Genomic DNA, 23,752 nt, shown 5'->3' on the forward strand with positions numbered 1-23,752 from the left:
TATTTTGAATTTTTATTTTAAAGGACTTACATGACTAAGCGTTGCATTGCTGCTTGCATTGTCCACGGGGGTGCTTGTGTCTGATACTTTGCGTCTGTGTAACTGTGCACACAGCGTCTGTGCAGTTGGCTGAGATGTGTTCATCATTAAATTTGGAATTCATTTTTGAAACAATGCCTTATTTAAATACCTATTGATGTTTTGGGTTTAGGCCGAGCCAAGTAGGCTACCAGACTTGCACTGAGTGTGTGTGTGTGTGTGTGTGTGTGGCACTGCACTGCAGCTTGCATTATCCATGAAGAGTACTTGTGTCTGACGTGTCGCGTCTGTGTGCTCACTTTGCCAGTGCTGTAGGCTAAGTGATAACGTTGCTTGCGATGTCCAAACGAGGCATACTTTTTCAAACGGTGTATTATAATACCTACACCTTACCTACAACCCCAAAGGTTGGGCCCGTCTGATTTTTTCTGGGCCCACCCTTTTTATAATTTCTGCCTACATCCCCGACCAAAGGTAAGGTGTACAATTTCCTTTATGACTTGCAGGTCATTTGAGCATCTTTTTCTGACTATGTGTTGTCAAGTGATATTTGCGGACTTTTCTGCCAAATGTATATGATCCATGATCGAAATGTAATCGGTGTGCGCACTGCAAAAACATTTAAAATATGATGGGAGAAGAAGGAGTGAAAACATGAAAGTGACAAATCACAGCCCTTTGCGGTGTCTGATTTGGCAGGTGCCTGTCAGACTGTGGGTCCCGTGTCTGAGTACGGTTTGAAAAAATTAAACAGCTGGGCTTTTAATCAAGGAAATACGGTACTCACTTTCTGTGAATCGGCAAGTGTCCGTGTTGGATTTGAATTTCATACCTCTGTTACTGGGCACACCCAGACTGCTTTGTCCAGTACATCGGACAGACAGGAGGTTTTGAATGATGTGAAAAAAATCTGTTATACAAAATCTATTATATACAATGTTTATTACATAGAAAACCATACAAAAGCATTGGGACTTTTCTTTTTGTCTGGTGAGTGCGAATATCCGGTTTATACGATGACGGTTTAGGCGAGTTTTATTGTATTTACTTACTCTGGCTTTTATTACCAAGACGTCATCAGTAACCTGACTGATTACCACATTCTAAGCACATCCAGCTGCAAAGAAGCTGTAGGCATCCCAATGTTTATATGTCTTCAGGTCTTCTCTTGTGTAGGGTGATGGAGTGTTGATAAAGTAGCTGAAAATGTCTGGATACCGCATGTCTGGCTTCCGCTCAAAATTGATAAAACTGGTGAACCTCTCGAGGGAAATATTGTCGCAATCCACGTTGATTCTCTGTATTTTCTCTAAATACCTCTTCTGATATTCAGGGTCGCGCGCTTTTGCTACAGTGGACAAATTAGCTTGGCCGTCCACCGACGATCCAGCATCGGCCATGTCGTGGTGTACCCGGAGCTTGCCGTCCAATATGGCGTCGGCCACAAAACCGTGTGTTGTGTGTGACATCAGTGCACATTGTCTATTGGGTGAGTTGATGGTAAAAGTGGGTAAGTGTCTAGTGTTTGCGTGTGTGTGGCCCCCCGGTGCCTGTGGTGGTGATGTAGAGGAGCGGCTGGGGCTGACGCAGCTGGGTCCCTCGCTTCATGTTATTCGTGTGACCTGTGGATGACTCAGCAGTTGTGCCTGTGGAGATAAATTCAAACAAAGCTCAGCTGAAAGGTCAAGGACAAAACTCACTGACGTCAACATCAGACTAGAATACAAAAAGTAATAAAATTGCAACTGGAAGGGTCACCATGGTGAGGAAAAGGCTTAAAGCCAATGTCACAACCTAATAAGATGCGACCGCTGCATCAGGATCAGGATGTACCTGCCAGTGTTTTGTGCATAAAGAATACAAAAAGATAAAGATACAAAACAGTGACCCAGTTTCTCAGAGCGGGAAATGGGAGGGCAACAAATGACTGATGGCTGTGTTTGAAAGAAATGTCAAAGCGTAACTGGACATCCTCTCCCTCCCCATGAACAAAGCGAGTTTTAGCACAAAGTCAACTGCTCTAAGTCAGACATAAGAGCATGCAACCACAAGCAGCCGTGCCCAGCCATTTTTTTTTCCAGAGAGAGCCATTTTTGTTGTCATTTTTATCACTGAACTTTTCAGATAGATGCCATGATGTCCTCGTTGACTTGGGACCGCTTAAGGATTTTGTACGTCCCAAGGTCACCAGCCTTGGCGTCATGATAGACAGCGATTTTAAATTTCATAAACAAATCAATGGTGTTGTCTTTTATCAAAGGTAAAACCATTTTTATCTTTCAACCTTTTTGAACAAGTTGTGCACTCTTTTATTTCAAGTCATCTGGACTACTGTAACGCACTTTATTTCGGCATTAGCCAACGGGCTCTTTCCCGTTTGCAGTTAGTCCAGAACACTGCAGCGTGACTTTTAACAGGAGCCTGGAAGCGTGAACACATAACCCCGATTCTTGCATCTTGCACTGGCTTCCTATTAATTTTAGAATTGATTTTAAGATTTTACTGTTTGTCTTTAAAGCTTTGAATGGAATGGCCCCTCAATATATCATTGACCTCCTACAAATTTATTCTCCAGTGCATGCTCTGAGGTCTGAGGGCCATTTCCAGCTCGTGGTACCCAAGACGAGACTTAAAACCAGGGGGGACAGGGCTTTCTCTGTGGCTGGCCCCAGACTTTGGAACGCTCTGCCCCTCCATGTCCGAACAGCCCCCACAGTGCAGTGTTTTAAGTCTCATCTGAAGACCCACTTTTATTCTCTGGTTTTTAACACTGCGTGAGTTGTGTGGTCCTCTGTTTTATTGGTTTTGTTTTATTTTGGTAGATTTTATTGGTTTTATCTTTTGTATGCTGTATGTATTTATTTATTTATCTTGCACATTTTAGTTATTTTTATTGTTAGTTTTCTTATTTTTATTTATTTCTTGACTATTGGGGTTTTATCTATCGTGATTCTACTGTATGTGCAGCACTTGGAACGTTTTTGTTGTTAAATGTGCTATATAAATAAAGTGGATTGGATTGGATTGGATGATGTCACTGCAGCACGTTTTCAAGAAACTGGGAGGAGATGTTTATTTTTACCACCCAAAGTCACAACAGAGACAAAAACCTATCCATTTAGACTGGACAGATGGCTGTACATTAATGTACAAATAATGTATGCTTATGAGTGCAATGGTAAGAATATTTCATGAGGTGAAAGGTGGAATGGAACATTTCATTTTTTGCCAAATGAAATATTCTTTCTATTGCTTGAATTAAATAAAAAACATTCATTATTTGTTTTATATAACGCCTAAAATAGATCCTTTCATTTGATATTTTATTAATTTATAAACACAAGAAAAGCAGTTACATTTTGGTGTGCATCACTGGCCCTCTGAGGTCAAGAGGTTCCAAACAGTCCAATATGAACTTTAAATAACAATCCAATCAATGCTTTTCCTCAGTTCAGTGTAAAATCGCGACAGAAATTTGCTGAGCTCTTCATTGGACAGCATCCCAGCGAATACTGCAAATGCCTTCAGACAGCTTACGGAGTAGTAAGATTTGTTTTTTTGTGTTAGACGAATTAGTACCATCAATAAGCTCATTCAAATAGTCGTCTTTCACCAAAACAAACCCTGCCATATTTGTTTTTAAGCTACGAGCCGATGCCACTAGTGTGAGCGTGTGGTGGTCGCGGTGTGAAATGATACAAAACGTATGGAACCAAATTTGCACGGTAAGTGGAACACAATGGCAAATCGGACGAATGATCAATATCACTTGACATACAATTGCCAGTATGTCAAGTGACCACCAATCAAATGACAAGGATCTATTTAGGCATTATATAAAAGTTACTTGCTAGCTGTTTATTGTTGTCACAGAAACAAATCCCAAGAGGAGCACTCCCATCCTCCCTCCCCTTAGTGAAAATGCTGAGACTGCTGGGATAAAGTGTTTTTGGGTGCCCTCCATGTTTTCCCACCAGGGTAAAAAAAAATAAAAGCTGATGGACACGGGGTCTTAATTGTTAAATGATTTTTACTGGCTGATTTATTTCTACTATGTTCTCTGTCTGAAGTCAAGCTGCTGATGAAGATGCGGACCATCAGCAAAAGGGACCTGGGGCTTTGTGTTCTGCATGCTGTTAGACCATTTTGTAGTTTCATAAAAACTTCACAGTAAATTTGCAGAGTAAAATTTACTCTGCCGGGATAAAATTTGGTCCCAGTCTAAAAAAGAGTAAAATACACTATTGTAAGAGGAAATCAGCTCTGTTGTCTTGTCAAATCAATTTTTATACTCCAGTAAGAGTCATGCAACGGCATGATGGATTTGATTTTATACTGTGATAGAGTTGACTGAGTAACTGTGAAATAGTATATTTAACTCTATTTGGACTGGGGACACAACGTTGATGCAGTAGAGTATATTTTACTGTGCAAAATTTATGGCCGTCACATGGCACTTAACATAGGGCAACAAGCCCTGACAAAACAAGAAATTTGGACTTTCGTTGACTTTTGTTGGCATCGTTTAAACCTTCGCACAGCTTTGTTCCTGCAGCTGGCTCTTCGTCAGATTTTTAAACTGTTGAAAAATTTGAACGAAGGGCAGCGAAAAACCTCAATTCATCCGTGTTTCGTTTTGCTGTTCTTGACGTTGTTATCGTTTGTTTAGTTTTTGTAATGTTATTGTTCAGTTTGACTTCGTTCGACCAGCTGAATGTTTTCACACAGTGCAGACGCCGGTTTGTGAGTGCTGCTGCGTTCATGTACCGTCGGAAATTACAGGGCAAACTCAGCCTGTTATCTGGGTGGGGGGGCCAGCTTCACCTGGGTTCAGGCACCTTATATTGGGACAATCTTATAAGATAAGATTGTCCCATCTTATCTTAGGGACCTCATAGTACCATATCACCCCAATAGAGCGCTTCGCTCTCAGACTGCAGGCTTCTGTAGTTCCTAGGGTTTGTAAGAGTAGAATGGGAGGCAGAGCCTTCAGCTTTCAGGCTCCTCTCCTGTGGAACCAGCTCCCAATTCGGATCAGGGAGACAGACACCCTCTCTACTTTTAAGATTAGGCTTAAAACTTTCCTTTTTGCTAAAGCTTATAGTTAGGGCTGGATCAGGTGACCCTGAACCATCCCTTAGTTATGCTGCTATAGACTTAGACTGCTGGGGGGTTCCCATGATGCACTGAGTGTTTCTTTCTCTTTTTGTTCTGTATGCACCACTCTGCATTTAATCATTAGTGATTGATCTCTGCTCCCCTCCACAGCATGTCTTTTTCTTGGTTCTCTCCCTCAGCCCCAACCAGTCCCAGCAGAAGACTGCCCCTCCCTGAGCCTGGTTCTGCTGGAGGTTTCTTCCTGTTAAAAGGGAGTATTTCCTTCCCAGTGTCGCCAAGTGCTTGCTCACAGGGGGTCGTTTTGACCGTTGGGGTTTTTAGGTAATTATTGTATGGCCTTGCCTTACAATATAAAGCGCCTTGGGGCAACTGTTTGTTGTGATTTGGCGCTATATAAATAAAATTGATGAAATTGATGATATATGGGGAAGAATTAATCTTTTGTGTGGATACAATTAATTCTTTTGCCACAAGCAACTGCTGAATTTGAAACAACAAAAAGTTGTCTAATTTCCAACAGTACTTGAATGCAGTGGCAGCGACAGCTGCAGCTCCTGTGCGCGCTTATTATTTTTTATTAAATATAACAATCTGAGTGTAGGAATGACAATCCAGCCCTTCTGTACATGTGACAACAGGTAGATAATTCAAATGATTATATAAAGAGCTGTTCTGGAAGGCAGAATTCACATTGTGGATCAGCTGCAGCTCGTGGAATAACCAAACATGGGGAGTCAATGCGCGGAGTTCACACGCACTGATCAGTTTACTGCTCTGATATATTCAATCATCCTTACACTTATATTTATTCCCCCTTTTGACAGTTTTCTGTTATAAATCAATATATATGGCTTAGTAACATAATACAGTGATACAGCAGTGACCATGGCACTTTAAAAAAAAAACTGGAGCAAGACGGAGCATGCAGCATGTCGAGAGACAGCATGGATTCTGATGATGAAGGAGATGATCCCTCTTTTGTTCTGGATGAGGAACCAGAGCAGGTGGTGCCACCAACATGCACACAGATCTCCACAGCTTCTGTTTGCAGTTTCTCCACTCAGAGATGCAGACCCACACTGCTCCAGCTGTGGCTCCAGGCACGTTTAAAGCTGGGACAGTGGTATGTTTACCACTGTGGTCCTTTTATACCCAATCATGACACTCACCTGTTTCCAATCAGGTGTTCTTTGAGCATTCATCAGCTTTCCCAGTCTTTTGTTGCCCTGCACCAACTTTTTTGAAATGTGTTGCGGGCATCCATTTCAAAATGAGCAATATTTGCACAAAAACAACAAAGTTTATCAGTTTGAACATTAAATATCTTGTCTTTGTGGTGTATTCAACTGAATATAGGTTGAAGAGGATTTGTAAATCATTGTATTCTGTTTTTATTTACATTTTACACAATGTCCCAACTTCACTGGAATTGGGGTTGTACTGTGTTCTGTCCATCCCTCGGCCATCCACCTGATCTTCCGAGATCCTTTCAGAACTGGGACATGTGAGATTTACAGGGAACTGTTGAAATCCAGAGCAGACAAAGGATTTCAGAAAGCATCATATGGATGCAATCTGGAGAGTGTTCCTTAAGTGACTGACCTGACACTGATCACTGACACCACCTACCCAGTGGTCGCTGTAACTGTGTGTGGTTGCTCAGCTAAAACATTTCTGTCCTTGCATGTGTGACAGTTCTTTGTTGTGATTATTTCATTTGTTAATGATAGGACAGCCAAAGCAGATGGTCACCCCAATGAGTCTGGTCTGCTTGAGGTTTCTCCCTATATTCAAAAACACCTGAGGGAGTTTTTCCTGACCACTGTTGCCTTTGAGCTTGCTCAGGGGGTGGGTAAGGTTTGTCCTTACTCTTGTGTAACAGCTTGGGGTGATTTACATTGCGATTTGACACTGTATACAGGAATAGAATTAAATAGAACTTGTAGTATATATGTGTTGCTGTTGTTGTTCTGCTTCTTTCTGTAAAAGATGTTGAACAGTCAATAAATGTGTTAATTTGTGTAGATCATGATTATGAAAGTAAATCACTCTCTTCTTGTATTTTTAATGACATCAGTAGTTAGTCATCCTCGACTCTACATTCATGACAACTGTCGACTTTTAAAAAATCTGAAGTCATGCCACCTCTGTCAACTATTACATTTCTCGTGTGTGTAATATTTTTGTACACCAATGCTGGCAGGCACTTCTGCAGAAAAGTGAGAGCACCGTGCAACCCCATGAAAAAAATATTTGGAATATTTTGCTTCGTATGAAAGTGTTTTAACTCTTCGCATATCTACCGTACTGTGTTGTACCTGTCTGCAGGTTGTTGTGAGGTGCCCTGATTTTGGAAAGAGGGGCGGCCCCTCTGTACTGAGAGCGCAGCATGGGTGGGTGGGTATGGCCGTTGATGTGGAGGTGGGGGTCTGATGTGCTGTCCAGAGGACGGAACCTTTGCACTGTGGCCATCTTTGTTTGAGGCACCTAAATGGAAGAAGAGCATAAATTTCAGCAAAGACAATCCTTTGTGTATTTCTTCATTGTTTTTAACTGGGGGTGCGCTGATCCCATATTTCAGAGCAGTAATGGTCAGACATTGGTGAAAATTACTGGATTGGATATCAGAATTTAAACACACAGACACAAAACGTGAGTCACGTTGGCCTACGGTACATAGGGCATAACACCTTCTACTTCCACATAAAGAATGGACCATCAACTTGTAAACATGCATTTAGATCATGCCAGGCATCCGTGTGTCAATGTAGTCACATCTTTTAGTTTAAAACCAATTTTCAATTCATATCAGGGAATTGTTACACCCTTATGAAGTACCCAAAACAAACCCACACATACAAACTCCACACAGAAAGGAACTGGGTGTTGGTGATCTAGAACCCAGGACCTTTTTGCTGGGAGGCACAAGTGTTAACCACTGTTCCACAATGCTGCCACTTGTTTTCTCAAAATTACTTGCAGAAAAGTGAAAATACTCACTGGTTGGCCAGTCACCTCAAAAGAGCGTGAGCGCCTCTTCTTCCGCCGAGCCTCAAAGTCCACTTCACGGGGGGTTCGGTTCTTGTTTATGAGGTGACGGTTGCGTGGGCGTGTCCAGGTTGCCTGTAGGGTAACCTCCCCAGTACTGCTGGATAGATTATCATCTGAGGTGGCATGTCTCAGCTCAGGGGTCGGCTGTCGGCCACGCAGCATGGCCAGACCTTTGGGGGGTGCCTCGTTCAAAGCGAAGTTACCCTTCTGCTTCTTTGGGTCCAGAGGAGATGGGGTAGGGGGCAACCGTGAGCCGTCCAGCTCCAGAACTTTGGAGCATCGACAAGCTGCCTTCATCACAATGTTCTGGACGCCGTTTAATATCTGTTGCCTCTCTGTGAAAACCCAAAGACAGATCTGTTATATCACTTTATTCATGAGCTACAGGGCACCTTAGAACCCAAAGTAGTCGGTCATTCAACTCCAGTTATTTTTAGTTAAGTAGATTTTAGCACAGCAGGCACCAGTGACAAACTTCAGGAGAAACATACAACAAAAGTCCCCATTTATTATTATTATTATTATCATTATCATTATTACCTCCGTCAAGGAGGTTATGTTTTTGGTCGCGTTTGTTTGTCTGTCTGTCAGCAGGATAACTCAAAGTTTTGAACGGATGTTGATGAAATTTTGTGGAGTGGTTGGAAATGACAAGAGGAACAAGTGATTAAATTTTAGTGGTGATCTGGATCACGATCCGGATCCAGGAATTTTTTAAAGGATTCTTCACCATTGCGGGGATAGGGGGAATTTTGACATTCTAGCTTCTAACTCCACAAAAACAAGTCAGAAAGGCTTGAAAAACATTAGGGTGTAACATAGTCAAATGTTCTATCAAACAACAAAGTTTGGTGATGATCAGATCCGGATTCCGGATCTGGTGATCCAGAATATGCAAAAATATAGGGAAAATAGAAAATGTGTCAGTGTGAGGTGACAAATGAAGCTAGAGACGCACAACTAACACCAAATTGTAGCTGAATCTGTACTGATTCAGTAAGGTGTCATCAGATTTGATGTAGCTTCAAATGTTATGGAGCTAGATCCTGAAGAAAACCGCCATTACCGAAAAATCGTTTTTATACAATAACTTTTGAACTAATAAAGACATAAAAGTGATTCCAAGTTCTAGTGGTATGTTTTCATGGTCACGGATGTCAAATATAAAGGAAAGAAAAGTGTATGTATCATAGTTTTGGTTGTAACACTGAATTATTGAATAGATTACTGTGCCAAGGAGGGTGTTGTGGCTGGCGTGCCTGGCTGGCTTTTGTGTCTTTTGTTTCTGTCTTTTGGTTTTCCTCCCAGGTGGTGCGTATTTGGGACTGAGTGGCTGTGTAGCTGAGTTTATCAGGACCTCACCCTGATCACCTGAGGCTGATCACCTGCGGCTCGTCAGGACTCACAGCTGTGGTGCATCTACATGGATTGGAACATGGTGGCATTTAAGACTGGAGTACACAGTGTGTATTTGCCAGAGACTCGACCTTGTGACCAGACGGGTGAGATCATCGTCTCAAGAGCCATCTCATCATCAGTGGATGCAGAGAACGTCCAGGTTTGATGCATGGTCTGTGAAAGAGGAGGGGGTGAGGTCTCACGCTCGTCAGCACACTTCCTGAGGTACGTTAGATTTTGTGACTAACATTTATACAGTCAGTAAATGTGGTGTCCCTCACACCTTATTGTATTGAGCTGTTATGTTGGTCGTTTTAATTAGCTTCCACTGCAGTGAGTTTGTGAACAGGATGTTCCATGCCTGCAGGGTGGGAAGCTGATTAGTAATTAAGCCAGGAAGTGTTTGCTGTTTGTACACCTTTGAGCGTTCTCTCTGTGTGTTGAGTGTGGACTCACAAGATGATTTCTTCATTCACAGACTCGGTTTGTCGCGGCCACCTGGGGGGTGTCGGCGGGGTCCTGGGGTCCGAACTGGTTCTGGCTCCGGACCGTTAGCGCTGCTGGGAGTGCACCGCAATCCACCACGCCAGACCGCGCACTTTTATATTTATCACATCACTGTTATGTTTATTAAACTCTGTTATCCTTTTGTACCGTGCTCTGCTTATTTTATACTGGGTCCTTCAAACGCTGGTCGGTTCTCCGGGCTGCGTCCGACACATAACAGAGGGAATCTCTTTAGGGTCAGTGACCCTATGGCCTTGTTTAGAGAAGTGTTTCATAAATGTTAAAAAATTCATATATTTGCAGTTTAGTTGAATAATAAATTGAATTTTGTCTCTTATTTGTTTTTGTCTATAAGCACATGCAATATCAATATCAGTGCTCAGATGACAGTAGCTTCTGGGAAAGGTGCAAGTTGCAATAAACTGTGATGCCAAGCGCTAAGGATACATGCTATCCAGTCACAGCAGATGAAACTTTTTTTACTACTGAGCAAACATCGTTAGACTTTTTTAGGTTCAATGATTCCACGGCGTGTAGATGTTATGGCGTCAGTGACCCCATGGCCTTGGTGGAGGTTTGCACTCTCTGAGTGCTTCTAATTATTATTATTATTATTATTATTAAGTCAATCGTTAATTGAGTTTCCCTGCAACAGACTGGCGTCCTGTCCAGGGTGTACCCTGCCTCATGCCCTATGACTGCTGGAATAGGCTCCAGTCCCCCAGTGACCCTTAAGTGGAGTAAGTGAGTATAGAGGATGGATGGATTAAATGAGTTTGAGGACACACCCAAGAAAAAAAAATATTTGCCATGGAGGCAACCATGAAAGCTTAGAAATGCTACAATACCAAGTCAACTTCCCAGTTATATATGGATTGATATTAAAGTCAATATTGAAATAAAATAAAAATGTCTGAAACATTTTAGTTTATATGTAATGAGTCAAGAATATATAAAAATTTCACTTTCTAAAATAACTGACAAGAAAATGAACTTTTTCACAATAACATGCATTTGTATATTTTAGGATACCACAACACCTCAAACATAAATATAATTTTAAAACTAGAAGGTGCTGAGAGAGTCTATACCGCCGCTAACACTACATGTTCCTGAATGCTTAAAATTTCTTCTGGATCCTGGATCTAAAATATGTTCTGGATCAATGCCCCATTTTCTTGGATATTATCCATCTGCTAACCAAATTTCATCAACATCCTGTTGCAACCTTCTGAGTAAAATGTTTCTACATATGTGCCAAACATTATTCTTGACTTCAATTCTGGAATATATTCCTGATTACTAAATGAATCACTTTTAAATCACTTTTTTCCCAGAGCATTGTCTGTCTGCTCACTAATTTCTATGAAATCTGTTCATCACAATTGCTGGAAAAATCATCTATCTATAAAGCAAGAAATGTCTGTGTGTGTGTGTGTGTGGCTCACGTATCTCTCACATATCTCTCTCAGTTTTCAGATATGGCTTGATAATGTGCATCCTTTATTATGAAAATTTGAGGGATTAATTTTCAAAACCTTTATTTTGAAGTCATCATCATTACGCATTACACACAAGGCGGAACATTCTCACGCGCCGGCTTCGACAAAGATCATCGACAAAGATGAGCCACTCTTTGCCTTAAACAGATGCACATCTCTAACGCGTTCACAGGGAGAGAAGGAAAAAATAAATCAAAGAAATAAATAATACAAAAACAGTGTGAGAGATATGCGAGCCACAGACACAGAGACACTTCTTGCTTTATTATCACATGGTGGAATGTTCTCACGTGCCAGCTTCGACAAAGATCTTCAACAAAGCTGGCACTTTTCTATAGGAATAATACATACTGTGGGCACTTCACTCGTTACCTCTCCTGATTGACAGAAGCCCACGGTCCAATAATTCACTTTATGTTTCTTCATGTGGCCATATTTTTTTGAATGGTTTGGGCACAGAGGTGGAAAACTCCACCTTCAGAAAGGAAAAGCCCGACCATGTATGTAAAACAGGCGATCTCAATAATTAGCTCATCCACCTGCCTGAAGAGTTGAACTAATTACAATCAGGTGGTTTATTAGGAAGATGGAACAAATATGTGGTTGGACTTCTACTTTTTGAAGCCAGAGTTTTATGCCTCTGTTTGGACACGTACCATTGTATGCAATTCGGGCATCAGGCCCCGCCTCACTGCTCTCGGGCGATGAATCCAGATGGCTGCTGATGCTGAGACTGAGGTGGCTGAAGCTCAGTGAGCTCTCAGGACCAACATGCTGCAACTACATGAATGAGATACAGAGGACACATCAAAAACACATCACTGTTAGTTTGTTTTCAGTTCTCGTCAGCCTGTCTCCCTCAAAACGTGAGTTGTATTTGGGCTTCAAAACACCATTTTTCATGACTTCTGACGTGCATAAAATGATGAAATTGAACAGTCTAAGATGCACTCAAATAGCTTAAAACACAAAGTGTCCCCTTAAGTAGGTGGTTATTTCAAAAGACAAGCGACAAGCTGTGGCGGTGTGGTAATGCTGTTTCAAAGCAGTTAACAGTATCCAATCCAGGAGATACCCATTTGTTGTGCCTTCCTGGAGGACCTCCTACAGCTGTACCTGGCCTCCTCCAAATGTCACAAGCCAATATTCAAAAAGTGGGTGGAAAAATCTTAGTAACTTATTTAACAGCATAAACACAGTATGTGCGCCTCATCATGCAGTCAAATGAAATGCTGCCAGAATCATAAATCGTACATACACAGGCTCCATCCCCACTGATAAAACCACTCTAATCTATCTGACAACCCTCAAAATAAAAATATTTAACTATATTAGTAAATGTGTGAAATTAATGAAGTATATTAAAATGTCCCAAATAACTAAAGCTAATTATGTTAGGTTTACGGTAGGTTTCTTTAGTCATAGTATTTATTAAATAGGAGTTGATAAATAAAATAGCTTTATTAAGATCACAGCCAATAAATTTGACTATAATCTGCACTTTAATCAAGCACTTATCAGGAAAATACTTAGAGATATTGCTGTGTTCAAAACCCTTGGAAGGTTGGAAATTCTGACTTCTAGCTTTGATAAAAATGCCTTGAATGCTCCATCGGGACAGAATAGTCGCTTGGAAACTTGTGAGGAAATTGAGTAACCGAGCAAGTGAGGTATCCGAGTTGACAGCCATGTCAGCCAGTCACAGCCGTGGCAGTCGTGTTTGCGACTAGTGAGACGTTATGAGTGTTGAAAACTCATCTTTGAAATTAATTTTTACCAACATTAGTACTATATGTAATATCTTTATATGTACATTTTCTTAAATCAGAAGCACCCCACATCAGCAAAAATCTCTGAAAATTTCATTGAGTCCAAACGCGCTACTGTCATATGTGAAGTAGTTGATCCATATTTGTCTCCGAGATAATCTCATGAATGCACATTTTCTGGAAGTAGGGTTTTTTTTTTTGTGTCGGGTCTTTCCGGGTTTCCGAGGGTTCTAACCTCAGTATTAGTTTCAAGGTCCTTCTAAATTATATACACTGAATCCAGCTGCAGTTCATAAGTGGTAAATGATGTCACTGTCTTGCATCACTGTTATTTTGGTAAAGGCACATATTTTGATAAAGCTACAATCTCATATAAAATCTTGTATAACTGGCTTGGAGCGAGCTTGGCATTATGTTAGCATGAGCTGAACGTCTCCATTGTGGGCCAAGGGATTGATAATGTTCTTAAAAAATACATACGATGCATCTAGAAAGTTCTCACAGCGCTTCACTTTTCCACATTTTATGTTACAGCCTTATTCCAAAATGGACAAAATTCATTTTTTTGAGATTTTTAAAATTTTATTAAAAATAAAAACTAAGAAATCACATGTACATACAGTTGTGCTCAAAAGTTCACATACCCCAGGTGGACTCCAACTCATGTGCAGAAAAATGTCACAATGATCAATGGAAACAGGATGCACCTGACGTCAATCTTGAGCTTCATGGCAAAGGATGTGAAAACTTACAGTTGTGCTCAAAAGTTGACATACCCTGGTAGAATTTTTGCTTTTTTGGTCATTTTTAAGAGAATATGAATGACAACACAAAAACCTTTTTTTTTTCACTCATGGTTAGTGATTGGGTGAAGCTATTTATTGTCAAACAACTGTGTTTCCTCTTTTTAAATCAAAATAACAAGAGAACTACCCAAATGACCCTGATCCAAAGTTTACATATCCCTGTTCTTAACACTGTGTATTGCCTCTTTAACATCAATGACAGCTTGGAGTCTTTTGTGGTAGATTTGGACGAGGCTCTCTGATGGTAAAACTGCCACTGAATATGTCTTGGACTTTATTTACATTAATTACAAAGAAATACAAACAGGATGGCACTTTATGGTAAATCTGCATAGAGTAGACAGTTCTCAAAAACTGAGTGACTGTGCAAGAAGGAGAAGATTGAGGAAAGCCACCTAGACATCCAGACAACCCAGGAGAAGTTATGGGCTTATGTGGATGTGATTGGAGAATTTGTGCACAGTGCAAGCTTTGCATTTTGCATCACTACTCTTAGCTTCATAGTGGAGTAGAGCAGAGAAGGAAGTTCTTTCACCAAAACACATCAAATCCAGGCTTGCATCTCAGATGTACATTATGTCAATTTGGAGCTAAACTTTCAGGTTTTCTTAAAAGAAAATCCTCCTTGATACTACTTCATCATGAAGATGGATAACTGGTGATACAAAATGCAAAGCTTGCACTGTGCATAATTTCTCCAATCACAGCCACGTAAGCCTATAACTTCTTCTGGGTTGTCTGGGTGTATTGGTGGCTTTCCTCACTCTTCTACTTCTTGCAATCACTCATTTTTTGAGAACTGTATTCCATGCAGATTTACCATAAAGTGCCATATTGTTTGTAGTTCTTTGTAATTGATGTAAATAAAGTCCGAAACATATTCAGTGGCAGCTTTACCATCAGAGAGCCTCGTCCAGAACTACCACAAAAGACTCCAAGCTGTCATTGATGTTAAAGGGGGCAATACACTGTATTAAAGTAGACCTGCATTGAAATAAATGTGGTCAGATCTCAGAAAGAAATAGCTGATATGTATTTATAAGACCCTTATGAATGCAGTAAAGTAAATCTGCAAGCCCAAATTTGTAATTCAGCGGAGAAATCTTCATTTAAAAATGACAAATTTGCAGCTAAAATTTGGCCCTCAGTGAAAACTGTTTGTACATCCGGGTCATTGCAGTGACATCCGGCAGAAGACGGAGCACTCCCGCCTTCAGTCCGATCCTGCACTGAAATTGATTTTATCTGTTAGTAATGTTACTGTTATACTCATCCTGGTTTCAGCATCCAAAAGTAAGCTGCAATGAATGTGAGATACAGCTCTGCATGCTCAGATCAGCGGCGACATCGACAGCGGGCGACATTCTTCCCCGACGCCTCGCTCTCTGCCTCCGCTGTGCTTACTGAGTCTACGTGCTCGGTAAACACTGAAGCGGGCCACTCACATCACCCCCGTGTCTGCTGTGCACCCGGCACCACGTCCCTGTCTACTGAATGGAGGTGCAGCCAACTTGGCACAAGTCCAGAGAATACGCTCGCTGTTTTGATGCGGAGCGGCCGGTGACACCTGTTGCTGCAAGGAAAGACTTTCCGCAGCGCCGCACGTCTCGGTAATCGTGGCCGCTGAGAGAGGTTTATATTTTTTTAATGACTTGGATTCTTTGCGGGTCCCGCCTCCGTACCCCGCGACGGTAACACCGGAGGCGAAAGACAGCAGCTTTTCAATGCGACACCACTCAGTCAAACGGGCGTATGAAAAAGTCCCCCAAAATAATTTTCAAGCACAAATAAAAGAAATGTGTACTCACCAAACGTGCCGCAAGACAATATGAAGTTTTAAAAAAGTAGATCCTTCCGTATAAGACAAGAAAAAGGTGCAGATGCAAACTGACGTAAATCCACAAATTACAGTTGGCGCGTGCAATGCATGCTGGGATAGGGTCTTTTCCCTGACGTCTCAGCAGCGTCCTGGATGTGATGACAGTTTTGCGGAGGGCTAAATTTTAGCTGTAAATTTGTCATTTTTAAATGAAGATTTCTCCGTTGAATGACAGATCTGGGCTTGCAGATTTACTTGACTACATTCAGAAGGATCTTATGTGTAAATATGTCATTTTTTGGTCCAAAGATCTGACTGCATTTATTTCAATGCAGGTCTACTTTAAGAACAGGGGTATGTAAACTTTGGATCAGGGTCATTTGGGTAGTTCTCTTGTCATTTTGATTTAAAAAGAGGAAACACAGTTGTTTGACAATAAATGACTTCACCCAATCACTAACCATGAGTGAAAAAAAAAGTTTTTGTGTTGTCATTCACATTCTCTTAAAAATGACCAAAAAAGCAAAAATTCTACCAGGGTATGTCAACTTTTGAGCACAACTGTAAGTTTTCACATCCTTTGCCATGAAGCTCAAGATTGAGATCAGGTGCATCCTGTTTCCATTGATCATTGTGACATTTTTCTGCACATGTCCACCTGGGGTAAATTCAGTCAATTGAATATGATTTGGAAAGGCACACACCTGTCTACATATAAGGTCCCACAGTAGACAGTACATGTCAGAGTATAAACCAAGCATGAAGTCAAAGGAAATGTCTGTAGACCTCAGAGACAGGATTGTCTCGAGACATAAATCTGTGGAAGGGTACAGAAACATTTCTGCTGCTTTGAAGGTCACAATGAGCACAGTGGTTTCTATCATCCATAAGTAGAAGAAGTTCAGATCCACCAGGATTCTTCTTAGAGTTGGCCGCTCGTCTAAACTGAGCAATCGTGAGAGAAGGGTCTTACTGGTCACCTCCCTGAGCAGTGATGGTCACTCTGTCAGAGCTCCAGCATTCCTCTGTGATGAGAGGAGAACCTTCCAGAAGGACAACATCTCTGCAGCAATCCACCAATCAGGCGTGTATGACAGAGTGGCCAAACGGAAGTCACCCCTTATTAGAAAGGCAAATGGCAGCGCACCTGGAGTTTGCCAAAATGCACCTGAAAGACTCTCAGACCATGAGAAACAAAATTCTCTGGTCTGATGAGACAAAGATTGAACTCTTTGTTGTGAATGCCAGGCATCATGTTTGGAGGAAACCATGCACCATCCCTACAGTGAAGCATGATGGTGGCAGCATCATGCTGTGAGGATGTTTTTCAGCAGGAGGAAATGGGAGACTCGTCAGGATTGAGGGAAAGATGAATGCAGCAATGTACAAAGACATCCTGGGTGAAAACCTGCTCCAGAGTGCTGTTGACCTCAGACTGGGGTGATGGTTCATCTTTCAGCAGGACAATGACTGGGGTTGGTTATCGAGAACTGGTTTTTTTTCGGGTATCGTTAAGAAATGATTCGATCCACCGATATGAATAGCCTTTTTGCTTAACGATTCCCTTATTGGTCCTTCAGAGCGGCCATTGTTTTTGAGGGTGTTTGTCGGGAAAACGATCATTTCTCTATGTTGATTACAGATGCTGCAGCGGGTCTGTAATCAACCGCTTCTGCAGCGTGACTCCACTTTGAAGGTTGAACCAATGAAGCAGTGCTTCGAGCTGCTGCTTCGTTGATTCATTGCTTCTCCGCTCTTCAGAAAGGGCAAGTCTTCTTCTTCTTAACCCCTCTCAAAGCCATTAAAATATGTCGATCATGAGTCCCTTTGTGTGGATTAAAGTCACTAACTGAGACTCCTGTCTTGTTGCAGTCAAGAAACGAGAATCGTCCTCCGATCCGTTGGCACAGCTCCAGACGCTGCACCATTCTCTGCCGAGCCATGTTAGAGTCCGGTCGGAATTAATAACTTCAAAGCGAATCGCTGCTTTAAATAAAATGACACCTCTTTCCAAATGTTGTAATACAGACAATAAACTGCAATCAACTAAAACGTTTTCCTCCCAAAATGAAACGGCCTGCGCTCTTCATGAATTACATTGATGCTGACGTGCAGCACAGTACAGCTGCAAGGGTTCAGCTCAGATGTATGGAGTGACATCATGCCAATAATGTCTGAAAGGAAAAGCTTTTGACAAAACTACAGATTTTGTTTATTTCTATTTATGTCCAGAGATCAAGGATCCACGATGTAAAGTTTATTATGTCCAGAGTTTAAGGATCCAGTGACCAATTTCATATTTATTTACTTTAAGACTCAATAAAATGTTGTTGACAAAGAAAACCTGTAAAGCCTATTTTTAGTACACAGAAAATTCACAAGAGGTATCGATAAGGGAATCGATAAGGAATAAGATCGATAAGCAGAATTGATATATAAATATATATCAATAAAATCTTATCAATACCCATCCCTAACAATGACCCTAAGCACACAGCCAAGATATCAAAGGAGTGACTTTAGGACAACTCTGTGAATGTCCTTGAGTGACCCAGCCAGAGTCCAGACCTGAATCCGATTGAACATCTCTGGAGAGATCTGAAAACGGCTGTGCACTGACGCTCCCCATCCAACCTGATGGAACTTGAGAGGCGCTGCAAAGTGGAATGGACAAAACTGCCCAAAGATAGGTGCACCAAGCTTGTGGCATCATATTCAAGAAGATTGAAAGGACATGTCACACATTAATCATGACAACTTAGATTTATGCTGAGTCTGTAACTGCTTCAAAAGATTAATCAACAATGTGTTGAGCAAATTGTTTTTTTTTTATTATTTTAGTTTTTTATTTTTAATAAATCTGTAAAAAAAAAATGTTTTTCATGTTGTCATTATGGTGTGTTGTGAGGAGAATTTGGAGGGAAAAAATGTGTTTACCTAAGTTTAACAAAATGTGGAACGAACTAAGCACTGTGAGTAGTTTCCAGTTACACTGTATATGCCAACATAAATGCTAACGTTAGCTCATTAACCCCAAGTCTGAGCAAGGTCTTGATGTCCATCCATCCATTTTCTTCCGCTTTATCCAGAGTCGGGTCGTGGGGGCAGCAGCTCAAGCAAAGCCGCCCAGACCTCCCGATCCACACACACCTCCCCCAGCTCCTCGGGCGGAACCCCAAGGCGTTCCCAAGCCAGCCAAGAGATGTAGTCCCTCCAGTGTGTCCTGGGTCTTCCCCGGGGCCTCCTCCCAATGGGATGTGCCCGGAACACCTCTCCAGCGAGGCGTCCAGGGGGCATCCGGAAAAGATGCCCGAGCCACCTCAACTGACTCCTTTCGATGTGGAGGAGCAGCGGCTCGACTCTGAGCTCCTCCCGAGTGACCGAGCTCCTCACCCTATCTCTAAGGGAGCGCCCAGCCACCCTGCGGAGGAAACTCATCTCGGCTGCTTGTACTCACGATCTCGTTCTTTTGGTCATGAGCCAAATCTCATGACCATAGGTGAGGATCGGAACATAGATCGATCGGTAAATCGAGAGCTTTGCCCCCTACTCAGCTCTCTCTTCACCACGACGGTCCGATACAGCGACCGCATCACTGCAGATGCTGCACCGATCTGTCTATCAATCTCACGCTCCATCCATCCCTCACTCGTGAACAAGACCCCGAGATACTTAAACTCCTCCACTTGAGGCAAGGACACTCCACCGACCTGAAGAGGGCAAAGCACCTTTTTCCGGTAGAGAACCATGGCCTCGGATTTGGAGGTGCTGATTTTCATCCCGGACGCTTCACACTCAGCTGCAAACCACCCCAGTGCACGCTGAAGGTCCTGATTTGACGAAGCCAACAGAACCACATCGTCCGCAAACAGCAGAGACAAGATTCTGTGGTTTCCAAACTGGACCCCCTCTACACCCTGGCTGCGCCTAGAAATTCTGTCCATAAAAATAATGAACAGAACTGGTGACAAAGGGCAGCCCTGGTGGAGGCCAACGTGCACTGGAAACAGGTTTGTCTTACTACCGGCAATGCAAACCAAGCTCCTGCTGTGGTCGTACAGCGACCGGATAGCCCTTAGCAAAGGACCCCGGACCCCGTACTGCCGGAGCACTCCCCACAGGGTGCCCCGAGGGATACGGTCGAACGCCTTCTCCAGATCCACAAAACACATGTGGACTGGTTGGGTGAACTCCCATGAACCCTCGAGCACACGATAGAGCGTGTAGAGCTGGTCCAGTGTGCCGCGACCAGGACGAAAACCACACTGCTCCTACTGAATCCGAGGTTCAACCATCGGTCGAATTCTCCTCTCCAGTACTCCGGAATAGACCTTACCGGGGAGGCTGAGGAGTGTGATCCTCCTATAGTTGGGACACACCCTCCGGTCCCCCTTCTTAAACATAGGGACCACCACCCCGGTCTGCCAATCCAGAGGCACTGTCCCCGATCGACACGCGATGTTGCAGAGGCGTGTCAGCCAAGACAGTCCCACAACATCCAGAGGCTTAAGGTACTCAGGACGGATTTCATCCACCCTAGGAGCCTTGCCACCGAGGCGCTTTCTAACCACCTCAGTGACTTCGGCCTGGGTAATGGATGAGTCCGCCTCTGAGTCCCCAGTCTCTGCTTCCTCTTCGGAAGACGTGACGATGGGATTGAGGAGATCCTCGAAGTACTCCTTCCACCGCCCAACAACATCCCCAGTCAGGGTCAACAGCGTCCCACCCGCACCGTAAACAGTGCTGGTGGAGAGCCGTCGGACAGTTTGCCAGAATCTCTTCGAGGCCAGCCGATAGTCCTCCTCCATGGCCTCCCCGAACTCCTCCCAGACCCGAGTTTTTGCCTCTGCAACCGCACGGGCTGCGGCACACTTGGCCTGCTGGTACCTGTCAGCTGCCTCTGGGGTCCCACCTACCAACAAAGATAAGTAGGACTCCTTCTTCAGCTTGATGGCATCCCTTACTTCCGGTGTCCACCACCGGATTCGGGGATTTCCGCCGCGACAGGCACCAGAGACCTTGTGACCACAACTACGAGCGGCCACATCGACAGTGGAGGTGGAGTACATGGTCCACTCGGACTCCATGTCTCCAACCTCCCCCGGGATCTGGGAGCTCTCCCAGAGGTGGGAGTTGAAGACCTCGCTGACAGAGGGTTCCGCCAGTCATTCCCAGCAGACCCTCACGATACGTTTGGGCCTGCCAGGTCTGACCGGCTTCCTCCCCTCCCAGCGGATCCAACTCACCACCAGGTGGTGAGCGGTCGACAGCTCAGCCCCTCTCTTTACTCGAGTGTCCGAGACACGTGGCCGAAGGTCAGATGATACGACTACAAAGTCGATCATCGACCTCTAGCTCAGGGTGTCCTGGTGCCACGTGCACTTATGGACACCGTTGTGCTCGAACATGGTGTTCGTGATGGACAAACTGTGACTAGCACAGAAGTCCAACAACTGAACACCACTCGGGTTCAGATCGGGGAGGCCGTGCTTCCCGATCACCCCCATCCAGGTCTCACTGTCACCGCCCACGTGGGCATTGAAATCCCCCAGGAGAACAATGGAGTCCCCAGTCGGAGCGCTATCTAGTACCCCTCCCAGGGACTCCAGGAAGGTTGGGTACTCTGCACTGCTCCTCGGCCCGTAGGCCGAGACAACGGTGAGAGACCTGTGCACCACCCAAAGGCGTAGGGACGCGACCCTCTCGTTCACCGGAGTGAACTCCAACACATGGCGACTGAGCTGGGGAGCAATAAGCAATGCGACCCCAGCTCTCCGCCTCTCCTCGTGGGCAACGGCAGAAAAATGAAGCGTCCAGCCCCTCTCCAGGAGCTGGGTACCAGAGCCCAAGCTGTGCGTGGAGGTGAGACTGACTATCTCTTGTCGGTATCTCTGAACCTCCCGCACAAGCTCAGGCTCCTTCCCCCCCAGCAAGGTGACATTCCACGTCCCAACAGCCAGGGGCTGTGAGCATGGACCAGGCCACCAGGCCACCCGCCCTCGACCACGACCCAATCCTCTCTGCACCCGACCCCATGGCCCCCTCTGCAGGTGGTGAACCCACAGGAGGGCGGGCCCACGTCACTCTTTCGGACTGAGCCCGGGCCCCATGGGCTAAGGCCCGACCACCAGGCACTCACGTGCGAGCCCCAACCCCAGGCCTGGCTCCAGGGTGGGGCCCCGGCTCCGCCATACCGGGCGACGTCTCGGTCCTTGATTTTTTACTGGTCATGGAGGTTCTGAACTGCCCTCAGTCTGACCCGTCACCTAGGACCTGTTTGCCTTGGGAGACCCTACAGGGAGCACAAAGCCCCCGACAACATAGCTCCTAGGACCATCCAGGTACGCAAACTCCCCCACTACAATAAGGTGGCAGCTAGAGGGGGAGGTCTTGATGTCTACTCCAAAATGGTGTTATGTCTCCTCCATCCACCATTCTCCAAGCACAAATAGAGAAACCAGATCATCCCTGAGATGGAGGTTTCGGCTGATTTCCTGTCACTCAGGGATGGAGGACGAAGGAAACATCAAATAAGTGCATTGAGATGGACCTATTGGATATTGCTGGACTGATGATGGTCCACTGTGCACACCTCCCTTACCTCTCCTGATTAAGGAGCCTCATCAGTACCCTTGTTACCACGTTTATGTTCATGAGAGCAGTTCTCACCTCTCTGTTTCCCTTCCCGTTGATATGGATGGGAGGCGGGGTCATGGTATTGGAGTATTTCATCTTCCTGGCATGAGGGCTGCTTTTAAAAACTCTGTTACTGTCCCTGATATGGAGGGGAAAATAACACAACAATGAACATTACAATTTTTTAATGGGAATTAAAATATTATGAACCAAAGCTGCGACTGTATGATCAAAGTTGTCTTACAACTCTGGCTCAGGCAGAATGGGAGGCAGCGTGTGTCTACGGGTTCTGGGTGGGCCTCTTCTGGTATCAATGCACACGTTGCGTATACTCTCCTGGTCAGAGTCCAAATCCTGCATGCTGTCCCGGCCCTGACCAGGCAGGGTGATCTTTGGTAGAGAACCCTCCTAGAAACATGAAATGGAGAGGGAGGGACGAGATTAAATCAGACAGCTGTAGGGGATAATCTCTTTAATTTTCTGGATATATCAAAACCCACCAATCCAATCATTATTTATAACGTCTGCCAGAGAGGGGAGTCATGTGATCAACGATGCTTGTTTCTGAATGCCAAAACTCAAGAAGTGGTTTTGGATTAAATGGCCAAAGAAGAGTTGAGTAAATTTAGGTAGTGATCTATATGAAAATGTTTATCTCCTTTAGTTTCGTCATCAACGGCAGACAGGTTTTTGTTCATTCTCGTTCTTCAGTCTTCTTCTCTCAAGTCAAGTCAAGTCTGGAATTATGTCCTGGTGCTGTGCATGGCCGCATTCATCACATCACTGAATCTGATCCTGGATGGCAACCATTCAGGCAGGTCCATCTCCACCTCTTTAAAGTAACCATCTATTTACCACAGTAAGATAGAATATCAGCTTCCTCTTGGCCTTCTCCAGCTGCTGGGATCCTCAAACCTGAGGCACCTGTTGGCTGAATCATGCCCAGAAAAATGCACTACATGGCCAAGAGAGGACGGGACTGAGATGGACCTGTTGTCTGCTTGGATGGTTGCTATCCAGGACCCACAACGGTGTCAGAGTGTGATGGATGTGGCTCCCAGAACTGACCTGATCTGTGATGGTGCACAGAGACAAAAATATAAATAC

The 23,752-nt window shown here is 43.9% G+C and overlaps 1 protein-coding gene across 1 annotated transcript in view; it reads right to left on the bottom strand.

Annotated features, from left to right (window-relative positions):
- Positions 1 to 1,221: 1,221 nt before the first annotated feature.
- kif19 (kinesin family member 19) overlaps positions 1,222 to 23,752 on the bottom strand; it is a 119,014-nt gene continuing 96,483 nt past the window's right edge. The window contains exons 15-20 of the mRNA XM_034194719.1: positions 22,890 to 23,053; positions 22,679 to 22,784; positions 12,272 to 12,395; positions 8,158 to 8,543; positions 7,476 to 7,644; positions 1,222 to 1,685 (exon numbers count right to left, since the gene is read on the bottom strand). Of these exons, the coding sequence (XP_034050610.1) occupies positions 1,558 to 1,685; positions 7,476 to 7,644; positions 8,158 to 8,543; positions 12,272 to 12,395; positions 22,679 to 22,784; positions 22,890 to 23,053 (1,077 nt within the window). The 3' untranslated portion in view covers positions 1,222 to 1,557. The remainder of the gene's footprint in view (positions 1,686 to 7,475; positions 7,645 to 8,157; positions 8,544 to 12,271; positions 12,396 to 22,678; positions 22,785 to 22,889; positions 23,054 to 23,752) is intronic.

The sequence above is a fragment of the Thalassophryne amazonica genome, chromosome 18 (assembly GCF_902500255.1).
Source record: "Thalassophryne amazonica chromosome 18, fThaAma1.1, whole genome shotgun sequence".
Lineage (NCBI taxonomy): Eukaryota > Metazoa > Chordata > Actinopteri > Batrachoidiformes > Batrachoididae > Thalassophryne > Thalassophryne amazonica.